The sequence below is a fragment of the Somniosus microcephalus genome, chromosome 11 (genome assembly GCF_052327205.1).
Source record: "Somniosus microcephalus isolate GS21.2 chromosome 11, FLI_Smic_1.0, whole genome shotgun sequence".
Classification (NCBI taxonomy): domain Eukaryota; kingdom Metazoa; phylum Chordata; class Chondrichthyes; order Squaliformes; family Somniosidae; genus Somniosus; species Somniosus microcephalus.
The window spans coordinates 66,533,815-66,558,571 of record NC_140997.1 but is presented as its reverse complement, the minus strand read 5'-3'; the positions used below and the strand labels follow the sequence as shown (position 1 = coordinate 66,558,571).

The following is a 24,757-nucleotide window of genomic DNA, read 5'->3' as shown; positions in this document are numbered from 1 at the left end:
GGAGGCCAGTTCATTAAATATATTCAAAAAAGAGTTGGATATATTTCTTAAGGCTAAAGGGATCAAGGGATATGGGGAGAAGGCAGGGACAGGGTACTGAATTTGGATGATCAGCCATGATCTCATTGAATGGCGGAGCAGACTCGAAGGGCCGAATGGCCTACTCCTGCTCCTATCTTCTATGTTTCTATGTTTCTATAAATCAGGTTCATTAAAGGTAATAATTAAACAATTGCAAAATATTAACCCAGCAGATTCCACTAAAGAAAGAACTTGCATTGATATATTGCCTTTCATATCCTCAGGATATCCCAAAGCACTTTACAGTCAATGAATTATTTTTGAAGTGTAGTCACTGTTGTTTTATAGACAAATGCAGCAGCCAATTTGTGCACAGCAAGGTCCCACAAACAGCAATGACCAGCTAATCCATTTCTGGTGGTTTTGGTTGGTCAAAACACTAGATTACAACATTTAACTTACAACTCCTCAGTTCAGAAAATAATAAAAGACTTTACTAACTTTCCTAATAATATTGAGCTTGGATCAGCATCTATTGCCAGTTGTCGTGGTGCATATAGGTACCAACGATATAGGTAAAAACCGGGATGAGGTCCTAAAAGCTGAATATAGGGAGTTAAATTAAAAAATAGGACCTTAAAAGGTCGTAATCTCAGGATTGCTACCAGTGCCACGTGCTAGTCAGAGTAGAAATAGAAGGATATTTCAGATGAATACGTGACTAGAGGAATGGTGCAAGGGGGAGGGTTTCAAATTCCTGGGGCATTGGAACCGGTTCTGGGGGAGGTGGGACCAGTACAAACAGGACGGTTTGCACATGGGTAGGACCTGGACCGATGTCCTCGGAGGAGTGTTTGCTAGTGCTGTGGGGGAGGGTTTAAACTAAAATGGCAGGGAGTTGGGAACCTGTGCGCGGAGACAGAGGAAAGGGAAACAAGGAAGGAGAAAAGCAAAAGACAGGAAGGAGAAAAGCAAAAGTGGCAGTCAGAGAAATCAAGGGTTTAAATCAAACATGGCCACAGTAAATAATGATTCTAAAAGGTCTAAGAGTGTTAAAAAAACAAGCCTGAAGGCTTTGTGTCTTAATGCGATGAGCATTCGTAATAAGGTGGATGAATTAGCTGCGCAAATAGATGTAAACGGATATGATATGATTGGGATTATGGAAACATGGCTCCAGGATGACCAAGGCTGGGAACTCAACATCCAGGGGTATTCAATATTCAGGAAAGGCAAGCAAAAAGGAAAAGGAGGTGGGGCAGCATTGCTGGTTAAAGAGGAGATTAACACAATTGTAAGGAAGGATATTAGCTCTGATGATGTGGAATCTGTATGGTTAGAGCTGAGAAATACCAAGGGGCAGAAAACGTTAGTGGGAGTTGTATACAGACCCACAAACAGTAAAGCGGAGGTTGGGGATGGCATTAAACGGGAAATTAGAGACACGTGCAATAAGGGCACAGCAGTTATCGTGGGTGACTTTAATCTACATATAAATTGGGCTAACCAAATTAGTAACAATACTGTGGAGGAGGAATTCCTGGAGTGTATACAGGATGGTTTCCTGGACCAATATGTCGAGGAACCAACTAGAGATCAGGCCATCTTAGACTGGGTATTATGTAATGAGAAAGGAATAATTAGCAATCTTGTTGTGCGAGGCCCCTTGGGGCAGAGCGATCATAATATGATAGAATTCTTCATTAAGCTGGAGAGTGAAGTAGTTGACTCAGAGACTAGGGTCCTGAACTTAAATAAAGGAAACTACGATGGTATGAGGCGTGAGTTGGGTAGGATTGATTGGGGAATGTTACTCAAAGGGTTGACGCTAGAAGAGTGCGCGTGCTTCCTGCCCACCATTTTGGGGCATTAGTAGGCCATGTAGCACCTGAGAAATGGGCGCTATGTGTCCCAGTTTCTAGGACTTTGTGTACTCCGCTCTACTCAGACTGCTGTACCATAGAACAAGAAGCACTGAACTGGCTAAAAGCTGCTGGATATATTTCCTAGCCTGATCAATCAACAGCATCAAAAGAGCTTGGCTGATAAGCCTGCTCCAGCAAGTCTACCCCCTCCCCCTCAGTGGGTCAATTAGCTTTGCCTCTTTTCACAGCCTCTCTAAACAACTTTCCAAGTAATTACAACTTCCTAGCCTGAGTGAACATAAAAGGTGATTGATATCATCTGGTGATACTTGCCCATTTTAACACCTAACCTTCCAGAGCCCTTTGTTCTATAGTTGACCAATTGGCCTTTGCACGGGTGACTGCGATCCATGAAATTGTCTTTAAAGTCCAGTGTGTAAGTGTGTGAGAGAGAATGTAAAAAAAGTGACTGTTCTGATTACACACCTGTTGTAGCTTCTGCTCTGTGTCCTATAAACTTTAGAAACTGTATTAAACTGAGAAAGAGAGTAAGTGAGACACAGGAAATGGGTCAGAGAGAGAGAGAAAAAGAAAGAGAGAATAAATAGACTGAGATAGAGAGAAATTTTCTTCAAGCTAATATCAATTTTCACCCAAAAATACTGGTTGAATTTTGAAGTTCACGAATGACCTCACGCTAACATTTATGGGTCAGAGAAAGATGGAGATCAGAGGAAGAGAGATATTTCATGCTAATAGATCAACTTTCAAGAAACAGCAGTTGAATTCTGCAGGTAACTCATTATCTCACCTGCTAGCACCTATGACACAAAGAAAGAGAGACACACATAAATAGAGAATCAGATAGGTTTTTTTCCTCAATCTTATATGATTTTTTAAAAAGTTTAATTTTGAAAGCAAACAAAAGCCTTTTTGAGGGAATCGGCGAGGATGAATAGGATGAGAATAAGATAGAGAGGGGAGCAGGGGAACAAATTGAGGGTAGGGGGTGTTGTGTATGTACCTTTAAGGGAATAACTGGTCTTAGACTGCAGTACCGGCAGTGACCACCCCTGTATAAAAGGCCCTAGCAGGCTTCTGTAGTTTCAGTTTCAAGCTGCCCCTTGTTCAGTAAAGTACCTGTTAAACTGTTCTCCCGAAGTCCATGTATGACTGAGGCGCGGACTTTACAGCGGCGATGAGTAAGTTCGAACTCACCTGCAGTGTGGCATCATCTCATGGGGATCTCGCCTGAAAGGAAGGTCCTGGAAGGTCATAGTCTGAGCAACGGGCGTCGACCGAGGGCAACCGCCCAAAGAATCCATCGGTGTTTGGAGAATTGCGGGAGAGACTGTGGTTCCAGCGAATCGTGCTGGTAGCAGGTAGCGCGCTGACCCTTCCGGACTGCGGCGAGCTCAAGCTCGATCGAGCGGCTCTACAAATCGGGCCGCGCAGCGTCGCCGGGAAAAGAAAACAAGAGAGGGTGGCGCGCACAGGGCGCGGTCGGTGCTCGAGAACAGGACAGCGGAGAGAAACTAAACGGGGGGGGAAGGAAAGCGAGATGCGCCGAAGCTGTGGGTCGTCGCCATTACGCCATAGAATGCTAGGAGCAGCGTGGCAGTAAGGGGAAGAAGCAAAAGCGCGGGAGGCGCCATTTTATCCCGTTGGGGAAGAAGCAAAAGCGTGGGAGGCGCCATTTTAAATCGCCCAAGGTGCCGAAAAGTGGCAGTATCACTGCTTTCGACAACGAGGTAGAAGACTGGACCACGTATGTGGAAAGAATTGAAGTGTACTGCAAGGCAAATGAGGTGGCTGATGGAAAGAGGGTGTCGGTATTATTAAATCTGATGGGTGCGAGTATGTACGGCCTATTGCGGAATTTAATTACCCCAGCTAAACCAATGGAGAAAAGTTTTGAGGAGATTGTTCATATCTTACAGGAACACCTAAGCCCTACACCACTGCTGATAGCAGAAAGATTCAAGTTCCATAAAAGAAACCAGCACAAAGATGAGAGCAATGCTGACTATCTTACGGAACTATGCAAGTTATCGAAGCACTGCCAGTTCGGAGCAGGACTGGCAGATACCTTACGGGATAAGTTTGTCTGCGGGCTCCAGAGTGAAGGAACCCAGAAACTACTACTTTCAAAAAAGGACCTGACGCTAGAACAGGCTTTCAGCGTGGCAGTATCCTATGAAGCAGCAGCACGGGGAGCTGTGGAAATACAACAGAAACCGCAAGAATACAGCGCTAACGAAATGGCGTATGGAGCCGAAAAGTGCTATCGCTGTGGCAGAACAACCCATGAGCAGAAGGACTGCTGGTTTAAAGACAAAATATGCAGGCAATGCGGGAAAATGGGACATATAGCAAGAGTCTGCAGGTCAGGAAAGAAGACCAACACGACAAGAACTACTAAGGAACAGTACAGGAAAGTAAAGAAACTGACAGATAGTAGTTCAGAAGATCAGGAGAGTGATAAGGACTCCGGGAGCAGGCGACTAAGTTGTTTAAAGTTACACAACGTGATCGCAAAAGAAGATCACCGAACCATTTGGGTCACCCTCATGATAGCAGGGTCCCCAGTGAAGATGGAATTGGACACAGGATCAGCCCTAACTGTCATGAATCGACAAGACTATGAGCGGCTATTCTCACACATACCCTTAAAGGACACGTCCATTGTATTGAAGACATACAGGGGGCAAAAGGTCTACCCCAGAGGAAAAATAAGGGTGCCAGTTGAATATAATGGAAAGGAAACACAGAAACTATACATGTATATACTACGAGATGGAGGACCACCATTATTGGGACGTGAATGGATCCGAAGACTACAATTGGATTGGCATTCCATTCTGGCACTAACTGTGACTGACAAAAAAGATGATGACGTCGCACCTGGACGTCTGTCACAAATTCTATCTGACGCGGAAGAGGTGTTCCAACAAGGACTTGGGACTCTAAAAGGAGTAAAGGCAACCATAAAGATTGAGGATAACGCAACCCCAAAATTTTTCAAGGCCAGACCGGTGCCATACGTGATACGCCCAGCTGTGGAAGCTGAACTGGAGAGTCTGGAGCGTTCGGGGGTGCTGTCTAAGGTGGACTGGAGCGAGTGGGCCACACCCATCGTTCCTGTAATGAAGAAAGCATTGAGCAGCACGCCTGGGGAGCCAAGGAAGGTTCGCATCTGTGGGGACTTCAAGGTGACTGTGAACCCAGTCCTGCACACAGCACAGTATCCGCTTCTGCGGATAGAAGATATTTTCGCCTCACTATCTGGAGGGAAACGTTTTACAAAGATTGACCCGGCTCAAGCGTATCTACAAATGGAGGTGGAAGAAGCATCTAGGAAATACCCCACGATAAACACTCACAAAGGCCTTTACCAGTACAATCGACTGGTATTTGGGGTAGCATCGGCCCCGGCTATGTGGCAGAGAGCAATGGAACAAGCCCTGCAAGGGATCCCGGGGACCCAGTGTTATTTGGACGACATCCTGGTTACGGGCAAAAATGACAATGAACACCTTGCCGACCTGGAACAGGTGCTCATGAGATTGCAGGAATATGGGCTACGAGCCAACCGTCCCAAATGTGAGTTCTTCAGGAGACAAATCTCATATTGTGGCCACATGATTGATGAGGAAGGGTTGCATAAGTCGCCGGACAAGATTAAGGCTGTAGTCAAGGCTCGAGCACCAGAAAATGTGTCGCAACTGAGGTCGTTCCTCGGGTTGGTGAACTACTACCATAAGTTCTTGCCGAATTTATCTACAATTCTGCACCCACTGAACGCCCTCCTTCAAACTGGTGTAACATGGAAATGGAGTGATGAGTGTAAGCGTGCCTTTCAGGAATGTAAATGCCAAATCACTTCAAAAGAAGTATTGGCCCACTACAACCCAACACTACCGATTCGGTTGGCATGTGATGCGTCACCTTACGGCATTGGTGCGGTGCTGTCACACAAATTCCGTGACGGTTCAGAGAGGCCAATAGCCTTTGCATCGTGCTCGCTTGCCTCAGCCGAGCGTAACTACACCCAGATTGACAGGGAGGCCCTCAGCCTGGTGTTGGGGGGTGAAGAAGTTCAATCACTATCTGCATGGGCAGAAATTCACCCTACTGACTGATCATCAACCCCTGGTCTCAATTTTTAACCCAAAGAAGGGCGTTCCGGTGATGACAGCACAACGGCTGCAAAGATGGTCACTTTTTCTAGGGGCACATCAGTATGACATAGAGTACAAAAGTACGAAACAACATGGAAACGCTGATGGGCTGTCGCGCCTACCGTTGCCTACGGTGGAAGAAGCACCTGCAGTGGACCCGGTGGAGATATTCCATGCGACCATAGTCGAATGTTTGCCTGTTACAAACGCAAGTATTGAGAAGGAAACCCGAAATGACCCGACACTCTCTCGGGTCTATGATTTGACGGTGAAGGGATGGCCAGCATATGGCGACTCACTGTTGCCAGCATTCTTGCCAAGGAGGGAACAGCTGTCAGTGTGCCGGGGAACCTTGATGTGTGGATCCCGAGTGGTAATTCCACCCAAGTTGAGAGATAGAGTACTCAATGAGCTTCACGAGGGTCATCTGGGAGGGGTAAAAATGAAGAGCCTAGCCAGGGCGTTTGTGTGGTGGCCGGGAATCGATAAAGAAATTGAGGATATGACCAAGAGATGCACAGGATGCCAGAAGGTCCAAAACGCTCCACCACAGGCCCCGCTACATCCATGGGAGTGGCCCTCATCTCCATGGCAACGGGTACACATTGATTTCGCTGGTCCATTTATGGACTCAATGTTCCTAATCGCTGTGGACACCCATTCGAGATGGCCAGAGGTTATTAAAATGTCCTCCCCCACCACGGAGAAAACTATTGCAGCCCTAAGGACCATCTTCGCCAGGAATGGGTTGCCAGAACAGATCTGTTCCGACAATGGCCCACAGTTTGTGTCTGAGGATTTCCAGAGGTTCCTGAAGAATAATGGGGTGAAACATTACACATCTGCCCCATATCATCCAGCCACAAATGGATTGGCTGAGAGGTTTGTTCAGACCTTTAAAAAGGCCATAAAGGCAATGTATAATGACGACATACCACTGCAACACAAGGTGGATAACTTCCTGTTTGCTTACCGGAATGCGACACATGCATTAACCAACCAAACTCCAGCCGTACTGTTTTTCAACCGGAGACTAAGATGTCGCTTGGATTTGCTCAAACCAAACATAAGACGAGATGTTGAGGATAAGCAGTTCCAGCACATAAATGAGAAGCCAACCAGGAGCTTCAAGATAGGGCAACCAGTCTTGGCCCGCGACTACCGAACAGAAAAATGGCAGCCAGGCACGATATGCACACAGCAGGGACCACTAATGTACACAGTGGACGTTGGAGAGAGCATCGTGAGACGCCATGCTGACCAGATTCTAGAGTCACAGGAACAAGCCAAACCTGTACCACAAGCATGTGCACCTGGTAATGAGCCCGAAGTACAGATTGCGTCTACCTCAGAAGCAGGGGTATTGGCAGCTGACGAAGCAACCAATGACAATGAGCCAGAATTGACTCCACCGCCAGAACAGGATACTCGAGAAAGGCGCTATCCAGTCCGGATCAGGAAGCCTCCTCAAAGACTGAACTTATAAATGATTATTTCAGTTGATGTATATATTACTGAGAAAATTGTAATTGTAATTAGTTATTATTTAGTTGTTAAATGAATGTTATGTACTGTTTATCTAAAAGGGGAGGAATTGTTATGTATGTACCTTTAAGGGAATAACTGGTCTTAGACTGCAGTACCGGCAGTGACCACCCCTGTATAAAAGGCCCTAGCAGGCTTCTGTAGTTTCAGTTTCAATCTGCCTCTTGTTCTGTTAAACTGTTCTCCGAAAGTCCGTGTATGATTGAGGCGTGGACTTTACAGGGGGGGCCTCTGGCTATCCACCTTTAGGGGAGTGAGTGGGATGAGGGGTGTGGATGAAAGGGTAAGTGAGATGAATGACAGCAGAGCAAGGGAGAAAGGGATGATCTAGGTGTTGAACAAGTAGTTTAAAGGGGAAGAGATAGGGTAGTAATTGCAATGGGGGAGTGGTGGGAGGGAGTATTGTGAAGGGGTAGGGGACACGAGTGTAGCAAGGTGGTGGATAGAAGTATGAATTATTGGGAGAGGGGATGGGAAAGTACATACCGAGGGCCACATTTTCCCTTCAACTTCCATCCCAAATGTAGCCACTGTTGGCTCATTTCCCCATCACGCACCATGCTATTCAACCTGTCCCAACCAAAAGGAAAAAAGGAAAAGACAGAAAGAGAAGCAGGAGGAGAGAGAGTAAAAAAAGGAAGAGTTAAGGCAAATGAATAAGAAAAGGGAAAGAGTGAGATAGATACAGGGAGAGAAACAAAGGCAGCAGAAACAGGTAAAAGGGACCATATTCTCTGATTTACTGTCTGTAGTGCCACTCAAGATTGACTAAGATCAAGATTCCTATAACATTAAACAGGATCGATTTCCAATTTGACATGATCCATTCATAATTTAATTTTTATTGTGAGGATTGTATTGTTGTAGTGGTACCACCGAGTGTCCCTTATTACCGGACATAATTCCCTTTAACGATGTAGCCGATGCGGGGCTTTCCTCCCTTGGGAGCGCGGGCGAACGCGATGACGCGGGCGAACGCAATGACGCAGGTTAACGCGATGACGTCACGCTGCACGTCACGTGACCATCCCAAGCGCGGGCAAACGCGATGACGTCATCATGCAAGTCACGTGATCGTCCCGAGCGCGGGCAAACGCGATGACATCATCACGCAAGTCACGTGACTACCCAAGCGTGGGAAGAACGCGATGACGTCATCACACAATCCACGGGACTGCCTACTCAGTCCTCATGGCATCTCCGTGCGGATAAAACCTACTGTATAGCTCTCCTGTACCGATCTCGGCAACCTGCTTGTATTCATCTGTTCCTGCATTAAAGAACTATTTGGTTGTTTCTCCTGAAGTCGAACTCAATTATTAAGTAGGAATTCGTCCAATACCTACATAGGTGAAGCCGAATACCTACAATTGGTGACCCCGTCTCCGTGAACGTTTTTCACAGAGGAAGCACACAGCCTGAACCCCGTCTCTGTTAGCATTTTCACAGAAGAACGGCACGACGAACAACAACCGACGAACACCAATTCCTACAATTGGTGACCAACGACGTGAGGACAGGAGCTCATCAATACCTACATTGGTGACCCCGTTTTTCGTGAACGTTTTTCACGGAAGCAGCGCAGCCGGACCCCGATTTTTCGTGAACGTCTTTCACGAAAGAAGCACGCCTGGAAGCTACAGCCGTTTCGCCCAGCTACCGCAACACTGGGAGCAACAACCGCCCTCGTGCTTTATCCTGGTAGAAGCCCCGTTCGCCTTGTGCAACATCGATACGGCGCAGACCACGTATCTGGATATGGTCTCCGTTTTCGACAGCTCTACCGACTTTCGGAGCGTCAGCCTCTTCAACAACCCCACGGCAGAACAGCAAGTATAACACCCTCACAGCGCGGGTACAGCACGTTTACGGGCTCACGGGAGCGGAGAGGCCACGAAGACTCAGTCCTCGCAAACCACTCCTCGCAACCCACGAGGACTCACCCCTCGCAATCCACGAGGATTCGGCCCTCGCAATCCACGAGGATTCGGCCCTCGCAATCCACGAGGATTCACCCCTCGCAATCCACGAGGATTCGCCCCTCGCAACCCACGAGGACTCGCCCCTAGCAACCCACGAGGACTCACCCCTCGCAACCCACGAGGACTTGCCCCTCGCAAACCACGAGGACCCATCCCCCACCGACGCCGCACCAGCCCGTCAGCCTGCTGGTCTGTCTTTTCTACCACGCTTTTCGGCGCGACGGTGAAGCATTGCCATCCTCCCGGCAGTTTTTCCCCCTACCAAAATCAACAACAACAACTAGAAGTGTTGCCACCCTCCCGGCAGTTTTATCCCCCTACCGCAATCAACAACAACTAGAAGCGTTGCCGCCCTCTCTACAGTTTTCCCCTCAACAAAGGCAAACATCTACTGACGCTGCGACCATCGAGGACGGGTCCAACAGGCATCCCGCGGCCGCGATTGGCCACGCGAAAATTGCTGTCATCACCGATCACTGATCAATGCAGCAACGGTTCACTCTCTGCTGTGTTACCGTAGTAGCACTATGGCACGCACCGTTCCGTGCGTTCCCGACTGCCGGAGAGTTCGCTCGCCTGTCGGCGAGTTCACCGACCTGCCCGGACCCACGTTTTTTTGCCTCCTGGATCGCCCGTTCGGCGTTCCTGCAGATTTCGTCAGACTGGGGACCTTTTCCCAACAATGACAGAGCCATGGTCCGCGTCTGCCCAACCTGCCAGTCACTATGACGTGGCCGGCTGTTTCGCCCCGGCACCCGCTTTGAACCACGGGCTACAGAGGTCACACGCTTCCACGGTCCGTCGCATGGCTGAATATGTTTTATTCGCCATGACGCCACGGTCCTTCGCGAGGCTGGATACATTTTATCCGCCACGACGTACGCAAGGATCCGCTCACGACCAGCACATATTTGGACCTCGCCCGCCAAGTCGAGACAGCACTGTTATGTAGTGTGTGTTCTCCTCCCACCTGTGGTGGTGCTGTCACAGCAGATAAATGGTTGGGTGTTCTCTTGGTTAAGTTTAGCTCTCTTTGTTCGGAACTCTCCAGAACTTTCCTTTCCTTCCTGAATAAAGCACTTCATGTTTGAATCTCTGGGTTCTGAGTTCTAATTGTGTCTAGGTAGAAAGGTACTGACACAACAAAGTGGCGACGAGGATCGGATGAATCTGCATTGTGGGAACTTTCTTGTTTTCGACTACAAAACACTCGGAACAGAGATTGCAGCATCACATTAACGTTACGGGTGCAGTGAGTAAACAGAAATTTTAATTTGAAACGTGAGATGGCTACTATATTAGGAAACATCGGTGATTTTGATGAAAATGTGGAGCAATGGAGCGCTTCTACGGAACGTTTTGACTATTTTGTATTGGCGAATGCGGTGGCAAACGAAAAGGTCGTGCCTACCTTTTTGAGTGTAATAGGGCCGAAGGCATTCAGTTTACTTCACAGCCTTGTGCAGCCAGATAAGCCAGGAACTAAAACATATAAGCAACTAATGGAAATTCTTGGAGCACATTTTTCACCAAAACCTCTGGTTATTGCTGAGAGATTTAGATTTCACAAACGGAATCAAGAGGAGGGGGAATCAGTGACGATGTTTATTGCTGCTTTAAAAAGGTTGTCAGAACACTGCGAGTTCAAGGAGGTGCTGAATGACACCATTAGAGAGAGACTCGTGTGTGGTCTGCAAAGTGCAGCCACACAGAAGCGCCTTCTTACTGAGGACAACCTTACTCTTGAAAAGGCCATTGAAGTTAGTGTCTCCATGGAGATGGCGGAAAAGGAGGCTCACCAGTTGAGTTCAACAGGGAGAGTTCACAAGGTGTCGTCTGAGCCTAAAAGTGCGCGGAACGGCACATGTTACCGTTGTGGGAAAATGGGCCATCACGCTAATGACTGCTGGTGTACGGAGCTGGAATGCCAAAATTGTGGCAAAAAGGGTCACATTGAACGCGCCTGTAGAGGTATAAAAAGAACAGACAGAGCTGGGAAGCATGAAAGCAAAATGTCTGTATTTGGACAAGAGAGGAAAAAGAGTGTTCATTCAGTGCAGTATGATGGAACAAGCAAAACAGAGGGGAGCGACACCTCTGAGGAGGAAGAGGTGCACATACTGACGGTTGCAGGTGGTTCAAATGGCTACTGGGTGTCACCACTGGTGGAGGGACAATCAGTGCGGATGGAGGTGGACACAGGCGTGGCTGTGTTCCTTGTTTCAGACACTGTCTACAACAAAATGCTAAAGCATCTTACCCTTCAGCCAACAAACATTGTGCTAAAGACGTATACCGGTGAACCTGTGGCCATGAGAGGCGCCATTGAGGTGACAGTTAAATTGAACGGACAGACTGCGAAACTGCCACTATATGTGGTAAAGGGAAATTACCCATCGCTACTGAGACGTGCGTGGCTAGAGAAAATCACGCTGGACTGGCCTGCAGTCCGCATGATGTCAAAAGGGGAGTCAGGTCTGACTGCAGTGTTAAACAAACATGCAGAACTCTTCAATGGGGAACTTGGGAGCATGAAAAAGATCAGCAGGAGACTGGACATTAAACCTGACAGCAAGCCGAAGTTTCACAAAGCCCGACCTGTACCCTATGCAATTAGGCCAAAAGTTGAGGCTAACTTGGAGGCCTTAGTCGAGAATGGAGTCCTGGAGCCTGTGAGCGTGAGCAAATGGGCCACGCCCATTGTTCCTGTCCTGAAAAAGGATGGATCTGTTCGAACCTGCGGGGATTTTAAAGTGACTATTAACCCGGTGCTGTCTGCGGAACAGTACCCTCTTCCCCTCATTGATGATCTTTGGCCAGAGGGCAAAAGTTGAGCAAAATAGACTTATGCCAGGCTTATCTACAAATGCATGTCGATGACAAATCAAAGGAGCTGCTGACAATTGTGACACACAAGGGGCTATACAGGTACTGCCACCTTCCGTTTGGAATTACGTCGGCCCCTGCTCTATTCCAAAGGGCAATGGATCAGATTTTGAGTGGACTGCCAGGAGTCCAGTGCTACCTGGACGACATCCTTGTCACTGGGACAAATGAGGAGGATTGTCTTCTGAACTTGGATGCGACACTACAACGACTGAAAGAGTACGGACTCGGAGTTCGTAAGGACAAATGTGAATTCTTTCAGTCTTCAGTTGAGTACCTGGGGCATGTGATTGACGCTACTGGCCTGCATAAGGCTCCGTCAAAGGTCAAGGCAATCGTGGAGGCCCCAGCACCCCAGAATGTGAGCCAGTTACGTTCATTTCTGGGGCTACTTAACTACTATGGGAAGTTTATTCCAGACTTAGCAACATTGCTGAAGCCGTTACATCAGTTGCTATGTCAAGGCAAAACATGGAAATGGACTGAACTGTGCAACGAAGCTTTCGCCCAAGCAAAGAAAGCATTGCTGAAATCGGAGTTCCTGACACTCTTCGACCCAAAGCTACCCGTGCAGCTAGCATGTGATGCATCACCATATGGTATGGGAGCAGTCATATCCCACATCATGCCTTCTGGTGAAGAGAAACCTATCGCCTTCGCATCACGCACCTTGAACAAGGCCGAGAGTAACTATGCACAGATTGAGCACGAGGCCTTGGGAATCGTTTTTGGAATTTGAAAATGTCATCAGTACCTGTTTGGGAGAAGGTTCACACTCCTGACGGACCACCGTCCATTGACTTCAATCTTTGGGCCCCACACCGGAATTCCATCTCTTGCTGCAAGCAGGATGCAAAGGTGGGCTTTACTGTTGTCAGGACACACATACGACATCATATTGCAAATCAGACTTGCACGGCAACGCAGATGGTCTCTTGAGGCTACCCTTGCCTGTTACTCCCCCAGAGACTCATCAGATAGACATCTTCTACTTTAGATAAGTGGAGGGAGCACCTGTCACTGCAGTTCAGGTGCGAAGGTACACCCGCAACGATCCAGTCCTGTCTGAGGTAATGGACGATGTCATTCGAGGGAGAGCTATAGGAGATACTCCTAGTTTGAACCCTTACGTTTCAAAAAGAAATGAGCTCTCCATCCAGGCAGGTTGTCTTCTTTGGGGACGCCGTGTCATCATTCCGCCACCTCTGAGGGAACCTATACTGCAACAACTTCATACAGGCCACAGTGGGATGGTTCGGATGAAGGAAATGGCAAGAAGCTACTTCTGCTGGCCAGGTCTCGATGGAAATATTGAGGAAAAAGCCAAAACACGTTTCCCATGTCAAAGGGTCCGGAATGTTCCACAGCTGGCAACCCTACACCCCTGGGATTGGCCTGCAGAAGTGTGGCAGCGAGTACATGTGGACTTCGCCGGTCCTTTCGAAGAGAAGATGTTTATGGTGATTGTGGATGCTCGTAGCAAGTGGCCGGAGGTTGCTGTGATGAGGTCTACCACGGCAGAGAAAACAATTCAGAAACTTGGTGAGAAGTTCAGCCGTTATGGCTCACCGGAACAACTCGTAAGTGACAACGGTCTATAATTTGTATCACTGGAGTTTGCAACCTGCCTGCATGTGAATGGTGTCCAACACATCAGGTCTGCGCCCTATCGTCCCTCTACTAACAGCCTGGCAGAAAGGTTCGTGCAAACTTTGAAGCACGCCTTGAAGGCATCGCAAGGTCAGGGCTCAATCCACCAACGTCTGAACAGCTTCCTGTTGCCCTACAGGAACGAGCCGCATGCCACAACCAAAACTTCCCCCGCTTCGCTCATGATGAAGAGGCAGTTGCGGACAAGTTTTGACTTACTCAAACCTCCAAGGGCAGAACAGGTTGTCCATTGTCAACAACAAGCTCAAGTTGAAAAGAGAGAGAAAAGAGCCAAGGAGAGACGATTTCACCCTGGAGAGCACGTCCTAGCTCGAAACTACAACACTGGACCGAAATGGATTCCTGCTACGGTGATTGCGCAGACGGGCCCTGTGTCTTACACGGTTGAGACTGCCGAGGACGTCGTCTGGAGAAGACACACAGATCAACTGTTGCTAGGAGCAGAGACAGCCACAGAGGCTCCAACGGCTGCTTGGCCTGAACTGTTTCCGGATGATACCGCAAACCAGCATCCTTTGCCACAGTGCTCTTCTCCAACACAGGAAGTCATAGAGACTGTTCCACCTGTGCAAACTCCTGACTTTTGACTGACACAGGCACCTTCTCCATCCAGGCCTGTGTCAATGCCTACTGCTGTGGAAGCCAGCGATGACCGCCGGTATCCTGTCAGAGAGCGGCGGCCTCCAAGACGCTTGGATCTGTAGGCTTAGTGACTTACCCACAAGACTGGGGCAGAATAAACCCCAGGGTAAAGTCAGGGTTTGAGGCAGTCTACCTCTTCCCTTGGTTAGTGAGTGCATTGAAAGTAACTTACCTGTTGAGGAATAATGTGGACCTTTCATTTAAGAGGGGAGGAATATGTTATGTATTGTGTGTTCTCCTCCCACCTGTGGTGGCGCTGTCACAGCAGATAAATGGTTGGGTGTTCTCTTGGTTAAGTTTAGCTCTCTTTGTTCGGAACTCTCCAGAACTTTCCTTTCCTTCCTGAATAAAGCACTTCATGTTTGAATCTCTGGGTTCTGAGTTCTAATTGTGTCTAGTTAGAAAGGTGCCGACACAACAAGCACGACTGCCGAGACCACCGACCACCCATCGTCGTTACGCCAACCCAAGTACGACCGCCCGCCAGACCGTCCGCCACCCAGCAGTCTCCGTCTCGAGACTACAGGAGTCGTTCGGACAGGCTCGTCAGACCATCTCATCGTTTGACGCCGACCGTTAAAGCGAATTCTGGGGGGCGCATGTAGCGGTACCACCGAGTGCCCCTTACTTACCGGACATAATTCCCTTTAACGATGTAGCCGGTGCGGGGCTTTCCTCCCTTGGGAGTGCGGGCGAACGCGATGACGCGGGCAAACGCGATGACGCGGGTTAACGCGATGACATCATGTCGCACATCACGTGACCGTCCCAAGCACGGGCAAACGTGATGACATCATCACGCAAGTCACGTGACTACCCAAGCGTGGGAAGAACGTGATGACGTCAGCACGCGATCCACGGGACTGCCTACTCAGTCCTCGTGGCGTCTCCGTCCGGATAAGATCTACTGCATGGCTCTCCTGTACCAATCTCGGCAACCTGCTTGTATTCATCTGTTCCTGCATTAAAGAACTATTTGATTGTTTCTCCTGAAGTCGAACTCAATTATTCAGTAGGAATTCGTCCAATACCGACATAGGTGAACCCGAATACCTACATTGTGTTATTTGCACTGGTTTATGTTAGCTTTAACAATATCTAAACTCAAATTACTTCTTAGGATTTTTAGAAGTGCAGTTGATTAGCTACCCATCAGTATGTTGCTTCTCCATATTGCTGCTAATTGACTTGGAGAGAGAACTGGTTGGCGGACAGAAAGCAAAGAGTTGAAAAAAACGGGTCGTTTTCCGAGTGGCAGGCAGTGACTATTGGGGTACCGCAAGGATCGGTCCTAGGACCCCAGCTGTTCACAATATATATTAATGATCTGGACGAGGGAATTGGATGTAATATCTCCAAATTTGTAGACGACACAAAGCTGGGTGGGAGGGTAAGCTGTGAGGAGGATGTCGTGAAACTCCAGTACGATTCGGACAGGTTGGGTGATTGGGCAGAAACATGGCAAATGCACTATAATGTGGATAAATGTGAGGTTATCCACTTTGGTGGCAAAAACAGGAAGGCACATTATTATTTGAATGGCAATAGATTGGGAGAAGGGGAAGTGCAAAGAGACCTGGGTGCTCTTGTGCACCAGTCGCTGAAGGTAAGCATGCAGGTGCAGCAGGCGGTTAAGAAGGCAAATGGTATGTTGGCCTTCGTAGCAAGAGGGGTCAAGTACAGGAACAAGGATGACTTGCTACAGTTGTACAGGGCCTTGGTGAGACCACACCTTGAGTATTGTGTGCAGTTTTGGTCGCCTTACCTGAGGAAGGACGTTCTTGCCATGGAAGGAGTGCAGCGAAGATTCACCAGGCTGATACCTGGGATGGCAGGAATGACGTATGAGGAGAGATTGTGTCGATTGGGCTTATACTCACTGGAGTTTAGAAGATTAAGAGGGGATCTCATTGAAACCTATAAAATTCTGTCAGGCCTGGACAGACTAGATGCAGGAAAGATGTTTCTGGTGGCCGGGGAGTCCAGAACCAGGGGTCATAGTCTAAGGATAAGAGGTAAGCCATTTAGGACTGAAATGAGGAGGAATTTCTTCACCCAGAGAGTGGTGAACCTGTGGAATTCTCTGCCACAGAGGGCGGTGGAGGTCAGTTCATTAAATATATTCAAGAAAGAGTTGGATATATTTCTTAAGGCTAAAGGGATATGGGGAGGAGGCAGGGACAGGGTACTGAATTTGAATGATCAGCCATGATCTCATTGAATGGCGGAGCAGGCTCGAAGGGCCGAATGGCCTACTCCTGCTCCTATCTTCTGTGTTTCTATGTTTCTAAAATGGGAAACCTATTGAGAATGTGATGCTCAGTATTGCGGTTTCGGAATTTTGTACAAACTCGGTATTAACACAGCTACTTAAAATAAGGGGCGAAAGAAATTGGGACCAAAAATCTGTTGGGTGGGGGAAGCACCTACCGATGTAAGTGCTGGGATATGGTCAAGATTTGTGGAATCGGGAGTTCCCTCGATATACATATGCTTGCTGTATCTTCCCAGAAAGATCATTTTCTGGCCCCCTCAACTCCCTTAATATGGGGCCCCAACATAAAAGATTTTTTAACCATACATTTCTTGGGGGGGCCCCAGGCTGGATCCTAGATTATCCCCACTTCCTCCAGGGAAATGGGCACAATGCCTGCTTTCACTGGACATACTGGCTGCCAAGGATACCCCAGGGTCCTGTGAGGCTGGGGACGCAAGAACCCCCAGCGCTTGGGGGGGGGGGGGCGGGGGGTGTCACTGACTCTGTTGCGTCCTACACTGCTGGTCTTGTAAGGGTTGCGTGGCGGCTCTGTACCTTAAAAGATCCTGTAGAATCCCCAATGTAAGACGAGGACCCGGTGTAACTGGTTCCTGGCCTAATTTGGGAGTGTGCCAGGGCTGTGGATTTTCTGCCTCGTTATTTTTTAGACGGTAATTAATGATGTAGATTAATTAATGAATGAAGGTCTTCAAAATTCTTTTCAAAAATTATTCTTGACAGGAAGGAGATTTTGAGTGGACCGATGGGACAATGTATGACTATAATTATTGGGATGGCAACCAGCCTGATGATGGGACCCAGTTAACACAGGAAGAGGAAGACTGTGTGCAGATATGGTTCCGGCAAAACAGTGGTATGAAGTTTTAAAATATATAAAGCATCTAGGATATGCATTTCTGTAATGTAATATGAAATGAAATGTCTTTTTTGCTGGGAGATTAATTATGGAACATTTAGGAGGTGCCTTTAACTGTGGAAAAAAATTATCGTGACATTGCCAGATAATCTACTCTGGTCTCCAAACTTAAGAGAAATAATTTTATCATTACAAATGAAGGGAAACGCGGTTACATTAATTATTCCCTTCGTACATTTTTTGTTGTGGGATTCTGTTACCTGCGTACAGCTTTAATGTTAATTCGGTCACACTCACCTTTGTTGCTTGTCGATAATGCAGTGTACAGCAGTGTTTTTCCATACTATAAACAATCTTCGCAATTAATGTTCCTACATGTAATTTTTGGATGCCGTTCTGTTTTAAGATATTTTCCACAACAGATGGAAAATCATGGTTAGTGCATCCGTGATTTTCCAATAAGTTGTCACTGTGTGTGAGGCCCCACAGCTGATGTGGGGTCTTGGGACATTGTGCCTGTAAAGTCAGCCTCAATAATGGAAATAACAACTGCACAACTTGGATCGCCATTCAGTATCCTCTGTGTAGCACACTGGCAACGCATTATGAGATATAATTTCCTCATTTAGAAATGGGTATTAAAATTCACCCATTTGTAGCTATAAGTTGCACCTATCTATCAAAGTGGTAGATGTATCTGGGGTTTCCCCCCAGTTGGATTCATGCTTGAAAAGGTCTTTGACAAAATACTGTAAAGCAAGGTCAGTGGGTTTCAATTCTAAGATATTAATATGGTGCAGTAACTGGTGAAAGGGAAAGAAGTTGTTAGCCATGAAGAGATTTCAGCTGAAATGAAGGGAGGTAGGAGTAGGGTGCCTCTGGATCCCTCTGGTTGCTATTATACATAAATGACCTGGATTTGTAGTCCCAGTTTGAGATAATTTAATTTGCAGATTTCACCAAGTTAAGGGGGACTATGAACTCAGAAGATACAGCTAAGATCTTACAAAGGGAGCTTGCCAGATTTTACACCTGGGATGATCAATGGCAAATACAGTTCAATTTGGACAAATGCAAGGTACCGCATAGTGAAGGTAAAAATATGAGGCACATATACTTATCGTTGGAATAGAACTTTTAAAAACATTTTTTATTCTTTTATGGGATCTGGGCGTCGCTGGCAATGCCAGCATTTATTGCCCATCCTTAGTTGCCCTTGAGAAGGTGGTGGTGAGCCGCCGCCTTGAACCGCTGCAGTCCGTGTTGTGATGGCACTCCCACAGTGCTGTTAGGTAGGGAGTTCCAGGATTTTGACCCAGCGACGATGAAGGATCGGCAATATACTTCTAAGTCAGGGTGGTGTGTGACTTGGAGGGGAACTTGCAGGAGGTGGTGTTCCCATGCGCCTGCTGCCCTTGTCCTTCTAGGTGGAAGAGGTCGCGGGTTTGGGAGGTGCAGCCAAAGAAGCCTTGGTGAGTTGCTGCAGTGCATCTTGTAGATGGTACACACTGCAGCCACGGTACGCCAGTGGTGGAGGGAGTGAATGTTTAAGGTGGTGGATGGGGTGTCAATCAAGCGGGCTGCTTTGTCCTGGATGGTGTTGAGCTTCTTGAGTGTTGTTGGAGCTGCACTCATCCAAGCAAGTGGAGAGTATTCCATCACACTCCTTACTTGTGCCTTGTAGATGGTGGAAAGGCTTTGGGGAGTCAGGAGGTGAGACACTCGCCACAGAATACTTAGCTTCTGACCTGCTCTTGTTGCCACAGTATTTATGTGGCTGGTCCAGTTAAGTTTCTGGTTAATGGTGACCCCCCAGGATATTGATAGCGGGGGCTTCGGCGATGGTAATGCCATTGAATGTCAAGGGGAGGTGGTTAGACTCTCGCTTATTGGAGATAGTCATTGCCTGGCACTTCTGTGGCGCGAATGTTACCTGCCACTTATCAGCCCAAGCCAGAACGTCGTCCAGGTCTTGTTGCATGCGGGCATGGACTGCTTCATTATCTGTGGAGCTGCGAATGGCACTGAACACTGTGCAGTCATCAGCGAAAATCCCCATTTCTGACCTTATGTCGGAGGGAAGGTCATTGATGAAGCAGCTGAAGATGGTTGGGCCTAGGACACTGCCCTGAGGAACTCCTGCAGCGATGTCCTGGGCTGTGATGATTGACCTTCAACCACCACAACCATCTTCCTTTGTGCTAAGTATGACTCCAGCCAGTGGAGCGTTTTCCCCCTGATTCCCATTGACTTCAGTTTACTAGGGCTCCTTGATGCCAGACTCGGTCAAATTCTGCCTTGATGTCAAGGGCAGTCACTCTCCCCTCACCTCTGGAATTCAGCTCCGTTGTCCATGTTTGGACCAAGGCTGTAATGAGGTCGGGAGCTAAGTGAGTGGTCTTGGCGGAACCCAAACTGGGCATCAGTAAGCAAGTTATTGGTGAGTAAGTGCTGCTTGATCGCACTGCCGATGACACCTTCCATCACTTGCCATGAGGGATGTTGAAAGAGACATAGGGTTGTTGACTTGACTTATTGCTCACCATTTTCAGCCAGTGTGAGGTGGCACCAAACAAATCAACATTGTGCTCGGATTTACTGCCAAATAATTTGATTTCAAATCTCCAGAAATCACGCTGTACCACTAAAGTGCTCTGGTCAGGCTGTGCCAGGAATACTGCATACAATTTTGGCCACTGCCACATACCAACTTGTATTTATATAGGGCCTTTAAAGGCACCTAATAGGAGCATTATTAAACAAAATTTGACACTGAGCCACATAGGGAATATTAGGGCAGATGACCAAAAGCTTGGTCAAACTGGTATGTTTAAAGGAGGAAAGAGAGGCGGAGAGATTTAGGGAAGGAATTCCAAAGCTGAGGGCCTTGGCAGCTGAAGGCATGGCCACCGATGGTTGAGCGATTAAAATCCGGGATGCTCAAGAGGCTAGAATTAGAGGAGCGCAGATATCTCGGGGGTGTTGCAGGGCTGAAGGAGATTACAGATACAGATCTATGCCCCCTTGTTGTTGACCCCCCTACTAAGGGGAAAAGTTCCTCTTTATCTACCCTATCTATGCCCCTCATCATTTTGTACACCTCAATCAGGTCCCCCCTCAGCCTTCTTTGCTCCAAGGAAAACAACCCCAGCCTGTCCAGCCTCTCTTCATAGCTGAGGCGCTCCATCCCAGGTAACATCCTGGTGAATCTTCTCTGCACCCTCTCCAAAGCAATCACATCCTTCCTATAGTGAGGCGACCAGAACTGCACACAGTACTCCAGCTGTGGCCTCACCAGCGTTTTGTACAGCTCCATCATAACCTCCCTGCTCTTATATTCTATGCCTCGGCTAATGAAGGCAAGTATCCCATATGCCTTTTTAACCACCTTATCTACCTGTTCCGCTGCCTTCAGGGATCTATGTACATGTACACCAAGGTCCCTCTGACCCTCTGTACTTCCTAGGGTCCTACCACTCATTGTGTATTCCCTTGCCTTATTTGTCCGTCCAAAATGCATCACCTCGCACTTTTCAGGGGCTGCAGAATATAGTTCCTTCTTCAAGGTACATACACTACAATTCCTCCCCTTTTAGCTAAACAGTACATAACATTCGATTAATAATTAAATAACATATTTACAATTACAGTTGCTATATACATTAGCTGAAGTTAATCAATTATAAATTCAGTCTTTGAGGAGGCTTCCTGATTCTGCCTCTTTGGGGTATCAGGTTCTTCTGGCAAAGTTAATTCGGGATCAACGTCGTTGTTTGGTTCGTCTGCTTCCAATATCACCGATTCTGAGGTAGATGCAATTGGTACTTCGGTTTCATCACCAGGTGTATAGGATCGTGGTGTAGATTTGACGTTTTCCAGTGACTCTAGAATCTGGTCAGCATGGCGTCTTACAATGCTCTCTCCAACGTCCACAGTATACATTAGAGGTCCTTGCCATGTGCAGATCGTTCCTGGCTGCCATTTCTCTGTGCGGTAGTCCCGGGCCAAAACTGGTTGACCTATCTTGAAACTCTTGGTTGGCCTTTCATTCATATTCTGAAACTGCCTGTTCTCCACATCTCTTCTGATGTTTGGCTTAACCAAATCCAAGCGGCATCTTAGTCTTCGATTGAAGAACATCATGGCTGGAGTTTGGTTGGTAACCGCATGTGTCGCATTCCGGTAGGCAAACAAGAAGTTATCCACCTTGTGTTGTAGGGGTATGTCTTCATTACACATTGCCTTGATAGCCTTCTTGAATGTTTGAACGAACCTCTCAGCCAATCCATTGGTGGCTGGATGATATGGGGCGGATGTGTAATGCTCAACACCATTGTTCTTTAAGAACCTCCGGAAATCTTCAGACACAAACTGTGGTCCATTGTCGGAGCAAATCTGTTCAGGCAGCCCATTTCTGGCGAATATGGTTCATAAGACTGTGATAGTTTTTTCTGTGGTGGTTGAGGACATTTTTATTACCTCTGGTCACTTTGAATGTGCATCCACCGCAATTAAAAACATCGAGTCCATAAATGGACCAGCAAAATCAATGTGTACCCTTTGCCATGGGGATGAGGGACACTCCCATGGATGTAGAGGGGCTTGTGGTGGGGCGTTTTGGACCTTCTGGCATCCTGTACAGCTCTTGGTCATCTCTTCGATTTCTCTATCGATTCCCGGCCACCACACAAACGCTCTGGCTAAGTTCTTCATTTTTACCCCTCCCAGATGACCCCCATGAAGCTCATTGAGCACTCTATCCTTCAATTTGGGTGGAATTACTACTCTGGATCCACACATCAAGGTTCCTCGGCACACTGACAGCTGTTCTCTTCTCGGCGAGAATGCTGGCAACAATGGTTCGCCATGTGCTGGCCATCCCTTCACCGTTAAATCATAGACCCTGGAGAGTGTCGGGTCATTTCGTGTTTCCTTTTCTATGTTTGCATTCGTCACAGGTAGACATTCAACTATGGTCGAGTGGAATATTTCCACAGGATCCACTGCAGGTGCTTCTTCCACCATCGGCAACGGTAGGCGCGACAATCCATCAGCATTCCCATGCTGTTTAGTTCCTTTGTACTCGATGTCATATTGGTGTGCCCCTAGGAAAAGGGACCACCTCTGTAGCCGTTGTGCTGTCATTATCGGGACGCCCTTCTTAGGGTTGAAAATGGAGACAAGAGGTTGATGATCAGTTAGTAGAGTAAATTTCTGTCCGTGCAGGTAGTGATTGAACTTCTTCACCCCCCACACCAGGCTGAGGGCCTCTCTGTCAATCTGGGTGTAGTTACGCTCGGCTGCAGTTAACGAGCGTGACGCAAAAGCTATCGGCCTCTCTGAACCATCAAGGGATTTATGTGACAGTACCGCTCCAACGCCGTAGGGAGACGCATCACACGCCAGTCTTATCGGTCGTGATGGGTTGTAGTGAGCCAATACTTCTCTTGAAGTGATCAGGCCTTTACACTTCTGAAAGGCCCGCTTACATTCATCGCTCCATTTCCATGCTACTCCAGTTTGTAGCAGGGCGTTCAGTGGGTGCAGAATTGTGGACAAATTCGGCGAAAACTTATGGTAGTAATTCACCAATCCGAGGAATGACCTCAGTTGCGACACATTTTCAGGCGCTGGAGCCTTAACTACCGCTTCAATTTTGTCAGGGGACTTATGTAACCCCTCTTCATCAATCACGTGGCCACAATACGATATTTGTTTCTTAAAAAACTCGCACTTGGGGCGATTGGCTCATAGTCCATGTTCTCTTAGTCTAGTGAGCACCTGCTCTAGGTTGGCAAGGTGTTCACTGTCATTTTCACCTGTCACTAGGATGTCGACCAAGTAACACTGAGTCCCCAGAATCCCTTGCAGGACTTGTTCCATTGCTCTTTGCCATATAGCCGGAGCTGATGCTACTCCGAATACCAGTCGATTATACTGGTAAAGACCTTTGTGAGTGTTTATCGTGAGATATTTCCTAGAGGATTCTTCAACCTCCATCTGCAAATATGCTTGCGCTAGGTCAATTTTTGTAAAACGTTTCCCTCCAGATAGTGAGGCGAAAATATCTTCTATCCTCGGAAGAGGATACTGTACTGTGTGAAGGACTGGGTTCACAGTCACCTTGAAGTCCCCACAGATGCGAATCTTCCTTGGCTCCTCAGACTTATTGTTTAACGTTTTCTTCATGACAGGAACGATGGGTGTCGCCCACTCGCTCCAGTCTACCTTAGATAACACGCTTGCATTCTCCAGATTCTCCAGCTCTGCCTCGACGGCTGGGCAACTTGCATATGGTACCGGTCTTGCTTTGAAAAACTTGGGAATTGCATTCTCTTCTATTTTTATCGAGGCGGTTACGCCATTAAGAGTTCCCAGTCCTTGTTGAAATACCTCTTTAGCGTTAGCTAAGATTTTTGACAATCGTCCAGGTGTGACGTCGTCATCCTTTTTACCAGCCACAGTCAGTGCCTGAATGGAGTGCCAGTCTAAACTTATTTTTCTGATCCATTCACGTCCCAATAACGGTGGTCCACCATCTTGCAGTATGTACAGATACAATTTCTGTATTTCCTTGCCGTTGTATTCGACAGGCACCCTTATTTTCCCTCTGGGGTATACTTTCTGCCCCGTATATGTCTTCGAGACAATGGATGTGTCTTTCAAGGGTATGTGTGAGAATAGCCGCTCGTAGTCTCGTCGCTTCATGACGGTCAGTGCTGATCCTGTATCCAATTCCATTTTGACTTGGGACCCTGCTATCGTGAGGGTGACCCAAATGGTTCGGTGATCCTCTTTTGCAATTACGTTGTGTAGTTTGAGACAGCTTA

General features: G+C 47.6%; 1 protein-coding gene across 1 annotated transcript in view; it reads left to right on the top strand.

The window, feature by feature from the left end:
- clec19a (C-type lectin domain containing 19A) overlaps window positions 1-24,757 on the top strand; it is a 110,491-nt gene that overhangs the window by 42,650 nt on the left and 43,084 nt on the right. Inside the window, exon 4 of the mRNA XM_086000820.1 lies at window positions 17,792-17,924. Coding sequence (XP_085856946.1) covers window positions 17,792-17,924 — 133 coding nt within the window. The remainder of the gene's footprint in view (window positions 1-17,791; window positions 17,925-24,757) is intronic.